General features: G+C 40.0%; 2 protein-coding genes across 3 annotated transcripts in view; both read right to left on the reverse strand.

The window, feature by feature from the left end:
* Nucleotides 1-9731, reverse strand: part of POC1B (POC1 centriolar protein B) — a 90289-nt gene extending 80558 nt beyond the window's left edge. The window contains exons 1-2 of one of the 2 annotated variants that reach the window (XM_069491261.1): nt 9568-9731; nt 8778-8862 (exon numbers count right to left, since the gene is read on the reverse strand). In XM_069491261.1, coding sequence (XP_069347362.1) covers nt 8778-8862; nt 9568-9582 — 100 coding nt within the window. In that variant the 5' untranslated portion in view covers nt 9583-9731. The remainder of the gene's footprint in view (nt 1-8777; nt 8863-9567) is intronic. The other variant, XM_069491262.1, reaches the window with a different exon arrangement.
* On the reverse strand, nt 4954-8441 carry GALNT4 (polypeptide N-acetylgalactosaminyltransferase 4). Its single transcript, XM_069491260.1, has one exon. It carries the CDS (start codon nt 8191-8193, stop codon nt 6457-6459), a length of 1737 nt encoding a protein of 578 aa, XP_069347361.1. The 5' UTR covers nt 8194-8441; the 3' UTR covers nt 4954-6456.
* Nucleotides 9732-20387: the final 10656 nt, after the last annotated feature.

The following is a 20387-nucleotide window of genomic DNA, read 5'->3' on the forward strand; positions in this document are numbered from 1 at the left end:
TCTTGCAAGGAAAAATACTCAATTCTCAACAAGCTGTGGAAAATGCCTTTCTCGATTTCATCACCACTCACTCTCCAGACTTCTTTGCTGCTGGCATAAACAAGCTACCGTTAAGATGGCAAAACTGTGTTTACAGTTTAGGTGCATACTTTGACTAATTGTACTGCTTCTGGTTTGAGATATAGTAAATTACACTTTTGATTCAAAATCAGACATTTCACATTTAATGCCCTAATATGATGGCTTTCTCTCCTATCTTTCTATAATAAGTATTCCTTCTTAGATTCTTCTGCTATCTCCTCTTCTGATCTAAAGGTTGGAAATCTTCAGGACTCAGACATGGGCCATTTGCTCTCATTGTTCTATATTCTTCCCAGGTGATTTCATCCATTCCCATGACTTTAAATAATAGCTATATGTTAATAACTCCCAATTTCTCTCCTGCCCAGACTGCCACTCTAGTTTGAAGACCACCATGTTAGTTTGAACCATGGTCATCTCCTGCTCATATTACTAGAATAGCCCCTAAATGATTTCTGTACTAATGGTATAATCTCCACATATAAGCCAGAGTGATCTTTTTGAGATATAAATCAGATTATGTCATTCTCTTATTTAAAACCCTTCAACAATTTTCATGACTCTCAGAACAAAATCCTAAAACATGCCTTAGTTTCCTGTGGCTGCTGTAATAAATTACCACAAACATGGAGGCATAAAACAACAGAAATTTATTCTTTCACTGTTCTAGAAGCCAGAAGTCTGATCAAGGTGTTGTCAGGGTCATACTCCCTCCAAAAGTTCTACAGGACAACACATTCCTTCCTTCTTAGAGCTTCTGGTGCCTCCAGGTGCTCCTTGCCTATGGCTACATCACTCCAATCTCTGCCTCTGGCTTTACATGGTCTCCTCTTATCTCTTCTGTGTGTCTCTCACAAGGACATTTGTCACTGGATTTCAGGCCCACCCAGATAATCAAGGATGATCTCATTTAGAGATCCTTAATAATATCTAGAAAGACCTTTTCCCCAAATAGTAAGGTCACAGGTTCCAGGGATTAGGACATGAACTATCTTTTGGAGAGCCACCATTTAACTAACACACCACAGCCTCCTACCCACCCAAGCTGCCTCTGCATTCCCCTGCAGCTTCATCTCTCTCTCTCTCTTCCTTTGCTTACCAGGCTCTACTCAATCTGGCATTCTTTTACTTCCTTGATCCAGGAAGCTCTTTCCCACACTTGGTCTTTGCCTGTGTTATTCTCTTTCTAGTCTTTACCTGGCTAACTTCTCCTTCAGGTCTTCAGTTATATCTAACTTCTGCAGAGAAATGTTCCTTGACCCCAAATGTTTAAGTAGGTTCTCTACTATTATTCTCCCTCAAAGTACCCTGTCCCTTTCCTTCACAGCATTTGACTGTTTTTCTTTGTTTCATCAAGTTGTACTTACACACGGATTTGTATGTCTACTTGGTAATATTTGTTTCTACCACTGGACCATGAACTCTTCATACCATCTTATGAAGCCCATCTGTCTTGTTCACCTTTGTAATGTATACCCAGAGCATAGGATAGCATCTGGCACATAGTAGCATTAACTAAATAAGGGCGTACTAAATAAATAGAGTACCTCTCCTTCTCCTTTTGAACAGGATTACATAAATGCAAATAAATGTGTTAGAATGGTGACCAGACAGCTGAGGACGCCACTGGCCTGCAGCAGATATCTCTCCCAGCCCAGACTGGGAAAGTGATAAAACTCAGCCCAAAAGGAAAAGTAATACCCAATTATTAGCAAGTTAGAATGACTTCTCTTGTTTTCAGTTCTACCATAGACAACTATACAACTCAGGAACTCATTTCACCTTTTACAATAATCTCTACCTCCTATCCAAAAGGATTGATTGAGGTTTCTCTGTATTTTAGGAAAACTCCAATACAAACTGATTTCTATGCCCTACCTAATATAACACACAGACTCACATATATATTTAATTTTCTGAATTCTGCAAATTAAAAAATGAGTCAAGTGATATTATTAATAATAAATCCTGCTGGCCTGTGCTAAAGTCTAGCATGCACAGAGGCACACAGAAAGGAGAAATCTTTTCTGTAACACCTGAAATTCTCCAGCCCACATTTTTTTCATCAAGTATTCTTAAAAATTGAGATGTAATTCACATAGCATAAAATTTACCCTTTTAAAGTAAGTGTACAATTCAGTATTTCGACCAAGTTGTGCAACTATTGTCACTAATTCCAGAACATTCCCTTTACCACCACTCCATTAGCAATCATTCTCTCTATTCTTCCCTCCCCTAGACTCTGGCAACCACGAATGGATTTTCCAGTCTTTTTTTACAATCATGAAATTGAAACACAGAGAAATGAAGTGATTTACAGAGTTGCAAGAGTCACTTAGGAAGAGAACATAGTTAGAATGCTAAGTACTTAAGCAACTTTTAATTGTCTAAAAAACAAGAGATCAGTGAAAATATGTTTAGCTTGCCTATATATATTCTAAGTGTGGCTATAAGACATCTGATGTTAAAGCAAACTCCTTAGAACAGCTATTCTCAGGCAGTGTGTCTGGCCAGGGAGAGGCAGGGATGTAGGGTGATAGTCAGGAATCACTACAGAGGAAGAGAGATGCCACTGGTAGAAGGGAATTGTACTCACGGGTAGGGAAAATGTGAGGTTATGTGGTTTATAGGACAGATATTTTTCTTTTCTGCCCAGGGTATTGAAATTGGTGCTAATGTGCCCAGGTGCCTACTTGCTTCCTTTTTTTTTTTTTTTTTAGACAGAGTCTTGCTCTGTCACTTTGGGTAGAGTAGTGCAGTGGCGTCACCACAGCTCACTGCAACCTCACACTCCTGGGCTCAAGTGATCCTCCTGCCTCAGCCTTCCAAGTAGCTGGGACTACAGGCACATGCCACCACACCCGACTAATTTTTCTATTTTTAGTAGAGACAGGGTTTTCCTCTTGTTCAGGCTGCTCTCGAATTCCTGAGCTCAAGCAATCCTCCCACCTCAGCCTCCCAGAGTGCTAGGATTACAAGCTTGAGCCACCACGCCTTTCCCTCACTTGCTTCCTTTTATAGTGGCCCCAATGGGTCCCAGAGATCCCTTATCATTTCTAGTTTGTTCATGAGTTAATGCAATAATAGTGCTAACATCACTTCACAATACTTACTGGTTAATGACACCTTGCTAAATAAAAGGAACCTTGATTTTCTAAAACATTCTACTGTCTGCATTTTCAAATAATTAAAAGAATTATAAACTTACCTCTGTTACCATCATAAAAGTGTATACAGGAGCATGATCCCATATGCTAAAATCATCACAATCCATTTGCAAAAATAATTAGACACATTTTATTTTACATGTCTTAATCAACATTGCAAATATCATTACCAAAGGGAAAAAAAAAGATGGAAACCATGCATCACACAGAAAAAAAATTCAAAAGAGATTAATGTGAATTCAACATTTGTGCTCATTTAAAAATATTATTAAAACAGCAATTCAAAAGGACAAACAAGTCAAAACTAAATATTTATAAACCAAAATAGAGATCCTAAACTAAGACTACACAATTTAAAAATAATTTCATCTTCAACCTAGAAAACTTTGATTTGACAACACATGATGAATATGCAAGAGTCTATTACTGAATGAGTAAACAAATTTTCTTTTACAAACAAGTTATTTTGAATTAAAGAGATCCTTCCAATGACTAGATTATTATTTAAAATAACTGCTAAATATACTTAGATAGTAAATCTATTCATAGAATTGGACACTAAATGACATAGTGAACTGAAACTCCTTGCCCACATAATATTTTCCTATAACTGTTATTAAGCACGTAACTTAAAAGATCAAATCTTAACTGTCTACAGCAAAAGAGAACTTTGGTACTAATAAATTAAAATTAGGGAATGAAAATATATTTTGTACATAGCATTACAGTACATTTTTGGAATTAAATGGGAATGTGCCTATATATAAACATGTGAAAGTTTCATTTTTCTGTTACATATATTATTGTGAAAAATGAACAGCCTAACTATTCTGAATTATTGATGTAAATAAAGCACCAGCCTAAAATTTCTTCCTAAAAGACTGTTGGATCACACTCAGCAACTTAGGGCAAAAGGTAAATAAAGAATTAACAGAGGCTTTTACTTTTAAAAGCCTTTGTTCCCTTTTGACATCAAGATACTAAAATAAAAATAACTCCAGTAAGTACTTCCAGAATATATCAATTTTAGTTCTCCCATATGATAGAGGGCTAACAAGAACAACAAACAAATAAATAAAAAAGTAAAAAATAGAAAAATGTTTTAAACAGCAGACTGGGCAAGGGCAATGGGTGGGTTTAGGAGATCTCTTTTGAAAAATCCAGACCATTGTTATTAATCCTTCTTAAATTAAACCCAGGGCCAAGCACAGTGTACCCAGAATCTGGACAATTCTTCGATAAATTTTAAGGTTGCTGGATAACGTACAAAATCAATGAACACATTTTCATTTTAAGAGGCAAAAGAGAAATGAAATATTCAAGATCGCATAGCAATTTCATTTTTTGAAATGGTTATCCTAAACAATTTTCTTAAATTCAATTTTACAAAATTCCTACTCTCCAAGTCATCAAGTAAACACTAAAAACAACTTTGCCCATGAATATTGTGGACTAATTCATTATAAAGCATGCCTTTTTCATAACTCTAAACCAAAGTGAAGTAATTGAAATTTAATTTTAAATCTAGCCTGTGATTTCTGGATATAACATTGGTATGAAATCAATAAAAAATACTTTTTTTTTTTTTAAAAAAAAAGCATGTTTTACTTCTCAAATAATTCAGTTTGGAAAATATTTATATTCTTAGTGAAAATATTACTTTTAGAGTCTAAAGGTTTTAAAAACAAATCTGGTTCAACAATTATGAAAATGAAATGGCTACAAACACTGACTACAACTTCTTAACCCACAGAAATAAACAAATTCAGGCGAGCTCGGCTCACTTAATTTTTAAAACCATCTCTCTCTTCCAGCTTCACAAGTGGACTGAACCTTGCTCAACAGTACCTATGTCAAAAGTAAAGAGATAAAAAGTGTTGTAGATTGCACAGTGACTGACTCGGAGAAGGATATAATATACAATCAACATTTCAAAGCTGAAAGGGATCTTCAAGATCTAATTCAGCACCCACATTTTACAGATGAGGCAACTGAGGCACAAACACGTCAAAGGACTTGACCAAAGTCACATTCCTCAGTTGAGCCATTCATTCAGTCAGTCATTCACCCACTTACCAAAAGCTGCCTGAGTTCCAGGTTCAGTGCTAGGTACTGAAAACAAGCTGGAAGTCAGTATTCACGACTGTCAAGGCAATCTTTGTTTCCTTGCATGTTTAAGATAAATCCTTAAACATCCTGATCAGCAAGAACTTGTAGAAGAGTTCCACAGCCTTTGTAGAATCTGCTCCACTTTCAATTTCACACATTTTAGTAAACACAGTTGGGTTTAACTTTAGAGAGGCTTCAATTGTGTTTACTTAAATGATTAAGCATTGACAAAAGGAGGCACAGTATTCTGAATGAGCCCCTTTCTAGTACATTCATAACTTAAGGAAGTGTAATCAGAAAATGTCCCATACAAAGAAACAAGTTAACAGAGAGGACAGCTTACAAAATCAGAGTGATCTGAGGTATCAGTATACAAATCAGTTAAGTCCAAAAGCTCAAGTGTACAAAGCGTGGAATGTAAATATCTCCCCATTTCATTTAGATGTGGGTATAGTTTTTTGAGATGTTTATATGTTAAAAAGACCTCTGAATTCACATTCAAACTAATGCCCTCTTCCAATGATACATACATCTAAAACCTGGCCTTTCTCCTTAAGATCAACTTTCTTTGATTTTTATTTGATTAGAGGAAAATTAGATTAAAAAGTAAACCAAAACCTAAAATCGAATGTGCTGGCTAAAAGAAATTCAAATTCTATGTATTCAAAATAGCAATAGCTCAAACTGCACATTTATGAATTTTATTGAAAAATGGGATGTGCAGTGAACTTACCCATCAACATAAATCACATCTCATTTTGCTTGGACTTTTACATTCTTTAATATTAAGTCTGGCATTTATATGTTCTGTGTATCTCAATTCACAGTCAACTTCTTTAAGGAAAAGGAAGAGACCATATTGACAAAGCTTTTAAATAAAACAATCCATAAGTAAGGCACTTTGAAATACTAAACAGCAGCACTCTGTGCACCCAGTTTCAGTGTAATATCCCCAAATGAACCACAGCTTTTCAGTGCTGTCACAGATGATGGTCGGGTGACTTCTCATAAAATACAATCTTCACTGAGGCTCTCTGAAGGCTCTTTGAACTTTCTTGTAGCTATTGTCAGTTCATGATGAAAGTGCTGTTGTGCTCTTCTATTTCTCAAAACTCCAAATTTGATTTTTATCTAGAGCATCACAAGTTCTCATTTGTACACTAGGTCGGCCCTCAGGTGTCCGATAAGCACTAAGACACAGTCCTGAGTGTGGATGAAAAATGGTTCCATCTTCTTTAAAATGCCAGATAATGTTTGTTGGAATAAAGAACCCATCTTTAGGACAATTTTGCATTCCTACATGATTTTTTTGTTCCGGAACCTCTGCACATAACTCTGTCACAGAATTAAACCTTATTTCTTTGTTTGAAGTATATTCAAAGAATTGATTGCCTCCTTGACCGTGGCATCCAAACAGTGAAAGGTTGGCACCTGTGGGATTGTTGTCAGGAGAGTTATAATCTAAACATTCAGAAGAGATGCCCATACTGCGAATAGCCCCATGCCAGCCTGGCCTATCCTCCGGAACGTGTAAGTTAGGAAACACATTTTTCAAATACCAGTCGAAGCTCTTGCATCTCAGCCGTTCTCGTAGTAATTTTCTTTCAGAAATATCACCATAAGCTTCTTTCCTTGCTGGAGGGTTTCGATTGTAAAAATGCTCTTTGTACTCATCCATCCACACTTCTGCTGCCCGAGCAGTATTCTGTAGGAAATTGGGGCGAGCATACGGTGCCCGCTTGGGGAACACATGGCCCACGTGGGAACACGGGTGGATCTCCAATTTACCACCACACTGCCACACCCTAAAAGACAGCTCGAGGTTTTCACCTCCCCATACTTCCATTCCAGTGTCATATGTTCCAAGGTACTGAAAATATTTCTTGCTGACAGCAAACAGTCCTCCAGCCATGGTGGGTGATCTGATAGGGTCAATTCTTGATTTCCGCCTGTCCCTTTCATGTTTGGAGACAGAATGCCACTGAAATGTTAAACGCCAGTCAAACCCACCAATCATGGGCTCCCCTGTTTGCATGTAGAATTCAAAAGTATTCCAATCAATGGTGTCTATAACAGGACAAACAACTATTGTTTCATCTGTACCAATCCTTTCCAAAAGTGGTTCCAACCAACCAGAATTACACTCACAGTGACAATCCAGGAAAGTGAGGACATCCCCAGTGGCAAAAGTGGCACCAATCAGGCGGGCCCTAACCAGGCCCTCTCGCTTATTTGTTCTAATCAAGCGAACTCTATCCAGATTGCTGATGTAAGTTTCAAGTTGTGTTTTCAAATAAACTCTGTCACTCAAGTCATCGACCAAGATGATCTCCTTCAAAAGGACTGCAGGGGAAGTTTCTAAAACACTGTGAATGGTGCGGAGCAAAGTTGACCAGGCTTCATTATAGAAAGCAATAATAACAGAGGTGGTAGGGAGTCTCCTATAGTTGAACTTCTTGGATTTACACTCATACATTCTTTTATCCTCTATGTGGCGGTGCAGGGAGATCCTGTCACTGAGGTAAATATTAATGGCATATCTCTCAATGAGTTCTTCTTGCTGCTTCAGTTCACCCTCGTTGAGCTGGAGTTTGCTGGCTCTCCCCCACTCCCCAAGTGCATGGGAATCTGCAGGGGGCTTCTCATAAAGTGGACGAGACAAATCCTCTGCCTGTTCCTGGAGGTCTGAGAGCCGTCTTGACCCCCGCTCCCTGGCACGGCCGGCTCCTGGGGAGGCATGGAAAGTGGAGACCAAGAGATCCACCAGGATATAGGCCACTGTTAGAATCGCCAGGAGCAGGCAGATCTTGCCTGCCCAAGTCCACCTCACGGCCATCCGGATCCTAACAGCTAAGGCGCAGACGCAGCCACCCAGCCACCACACGGGAAGGGCTGCGGAAGCCGCGGCTTGAGCTCCCGGCTCAGGTAGGGGTGTACCTCCCAGCAGGTCCTTCTTTTCATGCAGACGCCCGGCTCCTTTCCTGCCACCTGGGCTTTCCAGGGGTCATCTGAGACCTTTCGGTTCTCGGCCTCCGGCACAGACCAACTTCTCTGGCCCCACTTCCTCCTGCTAGTCTCACAACTTTTCACGAACTCTCCAGCCAACACTCCACCCTCCCCGGGCCGAGGACAAACCCCTCCCCTTCCCACACACTCCTCCTGGTGGTTAGTTCGCGAAAGTCGTCAGCCAGGCCCAGAGCGACAGATAGGCGGCTCTTTGCTGGGCCGGTGTCGGGGCCGGGATGACAGGTGGCCCCGGCTGCGCCTTGCGGCGCTGGGCTCCCCGAGTCTCCGGTAGCTCTCAACCCCCAGAGAGGTCCTCAGTAGTTCTTCCTGTGACCCAGCCAGCACTGGAGGAAAAGGTTCCGACCAGTTGAGCGTTTGTTTCATTACATAAAGGAAAACAAGAATAAAACTTACCAAGTTGTTTGCCGTTGGGGCTGAAGTCCACAGAAGTGATTGCAGCTTTGTGGCCTTTAAAATAACGCTCCAGAACGGGGTCCTCCTGAGAAGGAAAGTTGTCAAGTTTTGAAAGCAGATGCAGACTTCGAGTTCTGGGGATCGGGATCAACGCTGCCACTCCCCAGGGGTGCTGCCTGGGAACGGCCACATAGGCGGTGGGTTTGCGGGGTAGGGGTGCCCGGCAGCAGCACGCGCGCGGGCGCGGCGCCCACTACCCCTACAGAGAGACGCTGGACGCCAGGTCCCCCTGCAGAGCCGGCAAAATCCTGCATTCCCGCGTCCCAGAATCAAGCGCATCCGAGAGACCACCTGGGCGGCTCGTTTGAAATGCACGTTCTGGAGCCCCGCCCGCTGGGTTGGCGTTGGCAGGTGCGAGGTGCGGCCCAGACTTTGGTACTTGAAAAACAACAACAACAACAAAAAAGCTCCCAGGTGATTCTGACGCAGGCGCTCCACGGAAACTCTCAGAGAATTCTGGAGGCCATTGGGCCGCCAGATTTCGTCCGGAGCTCTGGGAGAGGAGCGGAGAGGAGCGCCCGGGAGCCGGGTCTGGGCTCGGCGCTCCAGCAGCCCCGGTGGTAGAGAGTGAGACGCGGATGCCCCGGGGAGAGGGGCGAGGGGCTAGGGGCTCAAGACCCGGCTGTAGATACCTGCCTCGGCCTCCCGCTAGGTGCGGGTGCGGCCCCCACCTGGTACCGCATCCGAGGGACCGGGTCCTCCGGGGAGGGACCCCCCAGCCCGTCCTTACCGTGGCGGAAGCCATGGAGGGAATGATCGGCGCCGGGATTTGTGCGGGTGGGGGAAACTGGGGTAGGGGAGGGGACGGGGGTGAGGGGGGGACCGTGCGGCGCCCGGAACCGTCTGCCCAGAGAGGCAGCGCCTCCCGGTCACTACAACAACGGCGGCCCAGTCAAACTCCGCGCTCCAGGCGTGGCCAGTCGAGCCCCGAGACTTTGAGGGCACCGGAGAGAGCGAGCGGGAGGGACGCTTCCGGGTCAGGTGCGGCCTCGCACCAAAGCCTACGTTTACTAACACTTGCGTTTCCCCCGGTTTGATGTCCAGAAGGGGGATAGTAACCAGAACAGGAATGAGACCGATGAGAGGGAGGGGGTTGGCAACCTGCGATCGAGGCAATCTGAGTTCTATTACGTGTTAAAGAGATAGAGCCCTAGAGTTTCAAGCTTGTACCCTACAGTTTGTTATGAGGGAGTTTTGATATGAAGAAGGACAGCTTGCTAGTTATTAATATATTCAAAGGAACTAAACCCCTGCGGGACAGATTTGAATTTGTTTAGTCACTGTTTTCCACACAGTGCCCTGCTTAGATATAGATATAGAGGCTTGATACGCGTGATCGACAAATGAGTGAATGAATAAGTGTGCGTCCACTTAATGTTTTTCTATGATATGTTTCTATTTTCATCTGCTCATTTGGTGTGGTTTAGAGCAGTAAATTCAGTAGCATATTTAAAGTCTTTAGGAAGACTTAAAAACATGATTTTTAAGTTATTAGACAACATTTGTACAGCAGGCTTTCTTACACATAATATCATTTGTGCTTCAGAAAAACTCAAAGTGGTAGAATTAAAAAATGTTATCAGTGTTTTCAAATTATAAACTTGATTCCTAGATATTTATCTTAGAGATCAGGCAGAGACAGCTCTTCCAATTCCAAGTCCATATCCTTTTTTTAACCCAGCCTCAAAGCATGAAGTTCTGAGCTGAAAATTACACACAACAAAGATTCTTGGCAACATAAAATGGCTTTGTAGAGTACAGCTGGTAAAATACATGTTCTATGCAAATGAAAGGTATACTACACACCTCATTTACAGATTCTCTAATTGTCCAGTGATTAGTTAATTCAAGTATATGTTTATTGAAGATTTGTTGTTTGTTTAGCCTTGAGGGATACAAAGATGATTAAGATATTTTCCCCGCCCTCAAGAACTCAGCTACCTAGGTTGATGAGTCTCATATTTTAGCGTTTATAATGTTGGTTCACGGTAACCATTCCCAGAGATGCTGATTCAACGTACAAGGTCTGTATAGAAAGTATCCAGCCATGTAATATGAAAAATAGAGACGTTTATTGGAGAAGATACAAGAAACATTGTACAAAGACAATGATGACTCAGTCCCTTTCAAAGTAGGCACCTTGGGACCTCACACAGTTCTCCCAGTGTCTCTTAACCTAACCCCTACACATTCAACATTCTCAGGTGTTCTGCTTGTTGCAGGCCTTCCTGAATGTGGATCACTTTCAACAGATTCTTGACCATCTTTGAAGCATTTGTGCCACAGTCTTATTTGTGCCACACTCATTACGTGGTCCAAAAAAGCCTTCTGAATCATCCAAATAGTTTCCTCGGAGGAATGTTCAAGCTTATGCAAAATTTGATGCAGATTCATTGTTCTACTTTCTCAGTGATTTTGAATGTGAGGGCCACGCAGTGCACATACTCACTGAATGGCATCTAGCGCCTCACTGACTGGTACAGTGTCATCGTCATTGTTCACCCATGTGCATCCCATGCACTCTCCTTGACTGCCCAGGTTACATCCGATGTGCAGATCGTTCTCCTTATATTGTTAATGGCTGCATACTTTCTGGACAGACCTACACTGTCTGGGGTGGGATCCAGGGCCCTACTGATATAACAAGCTCCATAGATGACTACTGTGGGAGCCTCAGCTGTGTATGCTGAGAAACATTGCTTTAGTCTAGGAGATGATGTGTTTAGTATTGATAGCAGCAACTTGTCAGCAAGCTGGGGCAAGACTCTAAGCTTTGCTGCATATCCCCAGCCTACATTTAACTTATTAAAAAAAAAAAACCCTGGCATGTTTTAAAATAATGCTGGCTACTGGTGAGAATGTAAAATGATGTAGCACTGTGGAAAAGTTCAGCAGTTTCTCAAAAAGTTAAACAAAATTACCTTATGATCCATTGATTCCACTGCTGGGTATGTTATTATACCAGCCTCTGAGTGGAGGTATTTTCAGGTTCTTGGTGATTGTAGGAGAAAAGAATTTCAGGACTCACCACCTAAGCCAAGCAAGCACCTTTTATTGAAAGTGAAAGTATATTCTCTCAGGAGAAAGAGTAAGCAGGCTCAAAAAAGAGCAGCTGCATCGAAAGGAAAGGGTTTTTTGTCTTATGAAGTCTCACTAATTGAGGGGAGAAATATTTAAGGCTAAGGGATTGGTTTTTACCAAGAATTTGGGTAGTAATGCCTAGAATTGGATTCCCTCCCATTTTCATACTTTATGTAGTTGTTTTGGAACTGTCATGGCAATTTCAAGGTTAGATAAATTTTAAAACCACAATGCAAATGGTATTGTAATTAGTCAAAGTTCATGTAAGGTGACCTAGATAGAGGACAAGCCAGTTGCAGCTGGTCCTTGTCTGTGGTTATCAACCCCCCCTTAGTTAGACTTTAACACCTGCACCCACTCTGCAAGTCTCTGCATCCGGTTCCTAGCCTCGAAGTCTGGTTAGCTTCTGCCTGAGGGTTTTTTTTTTCAATACCTGCACCCACTCTGCAAGCCCCTGCAGCCCTTCTCAGCCCTTTCTCCTATTCTAACAGATATATCCCACAAATTTGAAAACAGGGACTCTAGCAGATACTTGTATAACAATCTTCATAGCAGCATTATTTACAATCACCAAAAGATGGAAACAACCTAAGTATCCAACAGATGAATGGATAAATAAAATGGGATATATACATATACAGAAATATTATTCAGCCATAAAAAAGGAATGAAGTTCTGATACATGCTACAACATGAATGAACCTTGAAAACATTATGCTAAGTGAATAAACCAGACACAATGGAACATATATTGTATGATTCAATTTCTATGAGGTACCTAGAATAGGTGAATTCATAAAGACAGAAAGTAGAATAGAGGTTACCAGGATCTGGGGTATGGGAGACTGGGGAATTATTGTTTAATGAGTACAGAGTTTCTGTTTGGGATGAGGAAGGTCTGGAAATTGGTAGTGGTGATGTTTGCACAACATTGTGAATATACTCAATGCCCATGAATTGTACCCTTAAAATGGTAAATTTTATGTTTTCTATATATTTCACTACAATAAAAAGATAATAATGCTGGAAACTGAGGAGTAATCAAGACCTCAGGATTGCTCGTAGCCATGATAGTCTAATACTGGGCACAGAGCAGATGAACAGAAAAAGGAAGAAAAAGTTAAACATTTAGAAGCTAGTTCAAAAGAAAAGAGAATTTAAGTACAGGTTTTTTTCTAGGTCTTTTAGTAAAAGTTGCTTTTTTGAAAAAATTTTTCCCCGATTATCAAAAATACATGTTTTTAATTGAAAAGATGGAGGATGGGGCAAAAATTACCTATTGTTCCATCACCTGAAGTTGATTTTAAAAAAATCTGCCATCTACCTATGATGTCCTTACTACATGCTAATTACTCTGTTAAGTACCTTACAAATTTGGACCTTTAATTCTCATAACAATCTTATTAGATTCTATTATTACCATTTCCATTTTACAGATGAGAAAATTGACATTACGTTATTTATCCAAGGCACATACCTAGGAAGTGGCAGAGCTGAGGATTTTTTAGACACCCAGCAGTCTGCCTCCAGAACCCACTAAGTCATCATGCCTTTTGCATGATTGCAAGGGTTTTGTAAATATGTAAAATTTTACATCCTTGCCAAGGTTTTAATAGTTAGGTTTTTCTTTTTTAAAAAAAGATCTCTTTTATTTCCATTCCACTGTCCTCCTTTGTTACTCCAAATTGCACCTCCCATAGTTCTTTTCCATATTTGATTTTGTTCTTTTCTTTTTTTCGTCACTTTGCAAACAGCAAAAGCTCAGAGGTGGACATTTGGAAATGTGGCCACAATTGGGGAAGTATTTTCTAACCTCAATCCTACTTAAATTCATGTACTTCCACTTGCAACAGTGATTATTTGGGACCTCCCCAAATTACAAACTTATTGTTAATGTGAATGGGAGCCACAAGCAGGATCAATATTTGAAAACCTGCAAACTATCATTTGAGGCCAGGTACTAGGTAGGGCAAACTGACCTAGCCCTTCTGTTCCAGGTCCCCCTCAAACCAGAAATTGTATTTATCCACTTGAGCACTGTAAAGGGTTGATTTGATTTGATTTGATTTATTTGATTTTATTCTATTTTGTTTTTTTTGAGACAGAGTCTCGCTCTGTTGCCCAGGCTAGAGTGCTGTGGTGTCAGCCTAGCTCACAGCAACCTCAAACTCCTGGGCTCAAGTGATACTCCTGCCTCAGCCTCCCGAGTAGCTGGGACTACAGGCATGTGCCACCATGCCCGGCTAATTTTTTCTATTTTTATTTACCCTGCTAATTTCTTTCTATTTTTAGTGGAGACGGGGTCTCCGTCTTGCTCAGGCTGGTTGTTTTTATTTTAGCGTCACTCATTCCTAGGCGTTGAAATTTGGAAATTCAGGCATAGCACAAAAGTGCCATCTACTGTTCACATTACTGTATGGCACTTTGCAGCCTATTTACAAGCAATGGGACTCTCTTCTTGATACCGTTGCTCCAAAGTATAGGAGAACACATGGAAAGGAAGAGTTTGAGATGGATTTTAATCAATAAATCATTAAATTTTTGAAGACTTAATGATTTATTTCAGTCAACATTTAGTCTCCAAATCCTTTCAACTATATAGGATATACAGTGTATTTTATCTCCCCATCTTTCTGTCCTGTGGCTCCTGCTACTCTACAGGCTCTGTCTTCTCCCTCCTAGAGTATTTCAGTAACCCCTAACTGACTTTATGACCTCAAAACTCTCCCTCCACCTGTCTACCTTGCATACTGCCAACAAATACATAAGAATCACCAACGTAGCTTGCTAAAAGTATAGATTCTTGGACTATATTCCCGAGGTTTTGATTTAGAAGTTCTGGTGTGAATACTAGAAATCTGCATGTTTTCAAACAAGCTTTCTAGGTGATTATAATATGCATCAATATTTGGGAACCACTGGGAATATCATGCCACAGGTCTTCTCTAGAATGCACATCAAGCACTCTTTAAAATGCCTCAAACCAAGTCCTGTTTCATATCTAACCACACGTATCTCCTGGGCCAATTTTTAAGCCACTGAAGTCAATTATGTATGTCCACATGTCATAGCCTTTGCTAGAACTATTCCTATAGCCACGGATGCCTGTGCTTCTCTCTTCCTCCAACTTCCACACAAAGAAACCTATTTCAGGACCTGGGAAGATATGTTTAGTGTGAAACTCTCTTTCTCTGAATCTATCCCATTTTTTTTTTTTTTTTTTTTTTTTTAGACTGAGTGTCAGTGTGTTGCCCGGGCTAGAGTGTCGTGGCGTCAGCCTAGCTCACAGCAACCTCAAACCCCTGGGCTCAAGCAATCCTCCTGCCTCAGCCTCCCGAGTAGCTGGGACTACAGGCATGCACCACCATGCCTGGCTTTTCTATATATATTTTTAGCTGTCCATATAATTTCTTTCTATTTTTAGTAGAGATGGGGTCTCGCTCTTGCTCAGGCTGGTCTCGAACTCCTGAGCTCAAACGATCCACCCGCCTCAGCCTCCCAGAGTGCTAGGATTATAGGCGTAAGCCACCGCACCCAGCCTATTCCACCTTTTAAAAATAAAACTTATTATGTTTTCTTTGGGTCCCAATAGTATGCTACTTAGAGTTCTACTTAGTATTATTTTATGTTGCTGCATTACATCTATATTTATGTGTCTACCAGCACTCACTATAGTGAAAGGTCAGAAAAGACAAGAACTGTGTTGTATTCATTTTGGTATCACTTTGCAGGCACCACAAGCACTGACACATAGAACAGGCACAATAAATGTTTTCTGTATTGTTTGAGGACCTATAATATGGCTGGCCAGCTCTGTATTCACTGAAAAGGCCAACAAAAGAGAAAACATGATCCTTGTCCTCAAACAGCTTAAAATCTAACTGGGGAAACAGGACTTGCCACGTGTAACAATTAGTGAAACTAATCAACACAAAAACTAAGTTATGTGAAGCAGTAAGTCCATAATACCATGGGAAGGTTACGAAATATTTGTAGAGTAACCCTAATTTTGTATTTTAATAGTGTCAAATATATTTGAGACATTTGATTGGTCTTTGGAGATGTTCTTGTACCAGGAAAGATTTTATAAGGGAAGGACTTCAGTTGCAATTTAAAAAATTAGAATTAGTGGATTGGTGGTTGCCAGGGGATGGAAGGAGGAAGGAATGAGGAGTGATTACTAATGAAAAACAGACATCTTTTTAGAATGATGAAAATACTATGGAGTTAGGTAGTGGTGATAGTTTTACAACTTGATGAATGTATGAAAACCCACTATTTTTGTACTAAAAACCACTAGATCAATGGTTTTTTTTTTTTTTTTTTGACTAAGAAATGAATACTTTTATTGTCTAATTATTACTGGTAACATTCTTCAGTCATTTAAAATTATAATTTAGCTTATATCTTAAAATGAAATGAATCCTATGAAGTGAATTTTTACTGCTGTGAAATAGAACAGAGTCCAGATCTCTTTGCATGTTCAGGAAACACTCTATATTATCTATCTCCTGTCTACCTTTTTGACTCAATTCTGGTTACTCTCTCCCAAAACACGGTATACTTTCAATACACTAAACAGTTTCCCAAACACGGGATGCAGTTCCATTTCATCCTGCTTTAGCTCATCCTCCTTCCTTAGGCTGGAATGATTTCTTCTTCTACTTGGCTTAATGAATGTGTCACCTCTTTTCAGTAGCTTTCCTTGACTGGCTTGGGCAGAACGAATTGCTTCCTCAGCTATATTGCCACAACACACTGGGAATGTGCCATAGCTCTTATCTTATCTTATCATCTTATTGTCATTTTTGTGTTTCTCTTCCTAGTTACACACAATTCCTCTAGGCAAAGACCATGTCTTATTCGTCTTTTTTTTTTTTTTTTGGAATTAAATCCTAGATTTATTATTCTATTCTTTTTTTTTTTTTTTTTTTTTAAAAACAATAGTTTCATATTTTTTCCCCATCCCCCCTTTCCCGAGTCAGCACCTTCAAGTGTTACCACTCCCCAAACGGTGCGCAATGCACTCATTGTGTAGGCATACCCCCATCCCCTCCCCCACCTCCCACCTCAGTCTGATGTCCAATTGGTGTCGTTTCCAGATTTGTATTTAGGTGATGATCAAGGAAACCAATTTTCTGGTGAGTACATGTGATGCTTGTTTTTCCATTCTTGGGATACTTCACTTAATATAATGGGTTCCAACTCTCTCCAGGAGAACCATAGAGATGTTGTATCTTCATCATTCCTTATAGCTGAGTAGTATTCCATGGTATACATATACCACAGTTTACTAATCCAATCATGTATTGATGGGCATTTGGGTTGTTTCCACATCTTTGCTATTGTGAATTGTGCTGCTATAAACATTTGGGTACACGTGCCTTTGTTACAGAATGACCTTTTTTCCTTTGGGTATATGCCCAGTAATGGGATTGCTGGGTCAAATGGCAGGTCTACTTGAATCTGTTTAAGATACCTCCATAATGCTTTCCACAGAGGTTGCACTAGTTTGCAGTCCCACCAGCAGTGTATTAGTGTTCCTGTCTCTCCACACCCACGCCAACATGTGTTGTTTTGGGTTTTTTTGATAAAGGCCATTCTCACTGGGGTTAAGTGATATCTCATTGTGGTTTTGATTTGCATTTCCCTGATGATTAGAGATGTTGAACACTTTTTCATATGTTTGTTAGCCATTTTTATATCTTCTTTTGAAAAATTTCTATTCATGTCCTTAGATCAATGGTTCTTAAATTTTAGTGGGAATCACCCGAAGAAGTTGTCCACCTGAAGGACTTGTCAAAATGCAGATTGCTGGATTCCTCCGCAGAGTTTCTGTTTCAGTAGGCCCGGAATGGGGCCCAAGAATTTACATTCATAACAAGTACAAGTTCCTGGGTGTGATGCTTATGCTATTGGTGAAACATCCTGTGACAATTAGCAGACTAAACAAAAAGTAGGCAGGAAGAGAGAGACAGAAAGCAAAATGGGGTTTGCCAGGGGCTAGGGGATGGAAGGGGAGATGGGGAGTTACTCTTAATGGGTATAGAGTTTCAGTTTATGAAGATGAAAATGTTCTGGTGATTACAAAACATTGTGAATATGCTTAAGATCACTGAGCTATACAGTTAAAAATGGTTAAATGGCAAATGTTATGTGTATTTTACTACAATAAAGAAAACAGGAGGGGGAAAGTGTTGAAAGGGAAGAAAGCACGTGAGTAAAGGTATCACATTCATGGAATGGACATCCTTACAATGGAGAGCACTATAAGAATGAAGGATTCTGGCATTATTGGAGTAGTGGTAGTAGAAATATAAAGAAAGAGATAGGCATATGTGCAGGTGTGGCATAATTAAATGAAGGGAGGGGGACAGAAAAACCTGAGATGCTGTCCTTGGTCCTGAACCAACAGTACTGCTGGCACATGGCTGTCTTACCAGTCCTGAGAAATTGGTAATTCTTCTTCTAGGGATTATAGTTTAATTTTTAATCTTTTATTTTAAAAAAAATGCTGTAGCTCTTACTGTCTCAGAAAAAAATAAAATCATGGTAATAATTCACAATTTACCTAGCTGGTTCCATGTATTTTTACAGCTGTAATAGGTTTCCACTTAAAAGAATTTTCTCCCCTTTCCCACTAGAAAGAAAAGGGGGTGCGTGCCTCCCTTCCCTCTCCATCCGAATCCTAAGATTATGCATTGGGAGGTCAATTGATGTGAAGCACCACTAGGACTTTCCAAGTAACTGTATAAGAGGGATGAGGGGGAAGATGGAATTGATGTTGGCTGGCAGGTCTTTGCTAAAATGTCACTTCACAAAGAAGTTTCATAGACCACTCTACTTACTGTGGCTCCTCCTTCCAGTATTTTTATATCCCATTACCATGGTTTATTTTCATCATAGCCCTTACTGTTTCTTCTGCCTCAAATGCTCTTCTCCCAAACCTTTTCATGACTCATTTCTTTCACTTCATTTAGTTCTCACCACCTTTTCCAAAATTAGTGCCTCCTCTCATTCTCTAACACATTGCACTTTTATTTTTCTTCAAATACATATTCCTCCCAACAAAAAAAAAATGGGCAAATGATTTGGATGAGCATATATATGGCCAATAAGCACATGGAAAGATGCCCAACATCATTAGTCATTAGGGAAATGTAAATCAAATCCACAACGAGGTACCACTACACACCCACTAGGATAACTATAATTAAAAAGCCAGATAATAACAAGTGTTGGTAGGATGTGGAGAAACTGAAACCCCCTTAAGTTGTGGGTGGGGATGTAAAATGGTGCAGCCGCCTTATACCTAGGATTGGAATTGCTGGATCCTATGGTAATTCCATGTTTAACTTCTTGAGAAACAGTTTAGAAATTTCTTAAAAAGTTAAACCTGGAGTTGCTCTATCAGTCAGCAATTCCACTCCTAGGCAGGTACCCATGATAACTGAATATACATGTCCACACAAAAATGTGGACACAAATGTTCATAGCAGCATTACTCATAAAGGCCAAAAGTGGAAGCAACCCAAATGTCTATCACCTGTTTAATGGGTAAGCAAAATATGGTGCATCTATACAGTGGAATATTATCTAGCAATAAAAAAGGAATGAAGTTCTGAGTCATGCTCCAACATGGGTGAAACTTGAAAACATTATGCTAAGTAAAGAAGCCAGACACAATGTATTATTGCATCCATAGAATATGTTCAGAATAGGCAAATCCATAGAGACAGAAAGTGGGTTCGTGGTTGCTAGGGACTTGGGGAAGGAAGGAATGAGGAGTGAATACTAATGAGAAAGGGGCTTCTTCTTGGGGTGAGGAAATGTTCTGGAATTAGAGAATATAGTGATGGTTTTACAACTTGATGAGTGTATTAAAAACCACTGATTTTTATAATTAAAAATGATAAAAAAAGTTTTTTATTTAAAAAAAAAAAAAGCAAAATTAACCACTTATCTCTCACCAGAATATAAACTCTCTATCAGGAACCCTCATGGGAATGAGGGCACAACTCTCAGAGGAAGTGTGTCAGAACCACTCGTGGGAACTTTGCTAAGGTATAAGCTCTGTGAGGGCAGAGACCATATCTTGTTAACCCACTATATGTCAGAACAATGTTTGGCACATAGTAGGTACCTAAGAAAAACATGTGACTTAAGAAAAAAAGAAGAAGAGATAATTTCTGTGTAAAGGAATTAGGGAATTTGTTTTTTATTTTTTTTTTAAATTCAGTCTTAACTGTTTATTACAATAGAGTTGTGATTTTAGTCAAGGAAAACTATATTCTTTTAAAGATTGGTTCTTCTATATAAGATGAAAATTCCAAATCTCAGCAGTTTTTAACATAATATAGGAATATATTTTAAACTAGACCAATCAAGGGTTTTTTCCCAGTTATAAAAATTATTCCAGTTTATTCCAATTAGTGATCTTATAGCAGGGCCATTGTCATTGTATTCATA

This window comes from Eulemur rufifrons, chromosome 16 (genome assembly GCF_041146395.1).
Source record: "Eulemur rufifrons isolate Redbay chromosome 16, OSU_ERuf_1, whole genome shotgun sequence".
In the NCBI taxonomy this organism is placed as follows: Eukaryota; Metazoa; Chordata; class Mammalia; order Primates; family Lemuridae; genus Eulemur; species Eulemur rufifrons.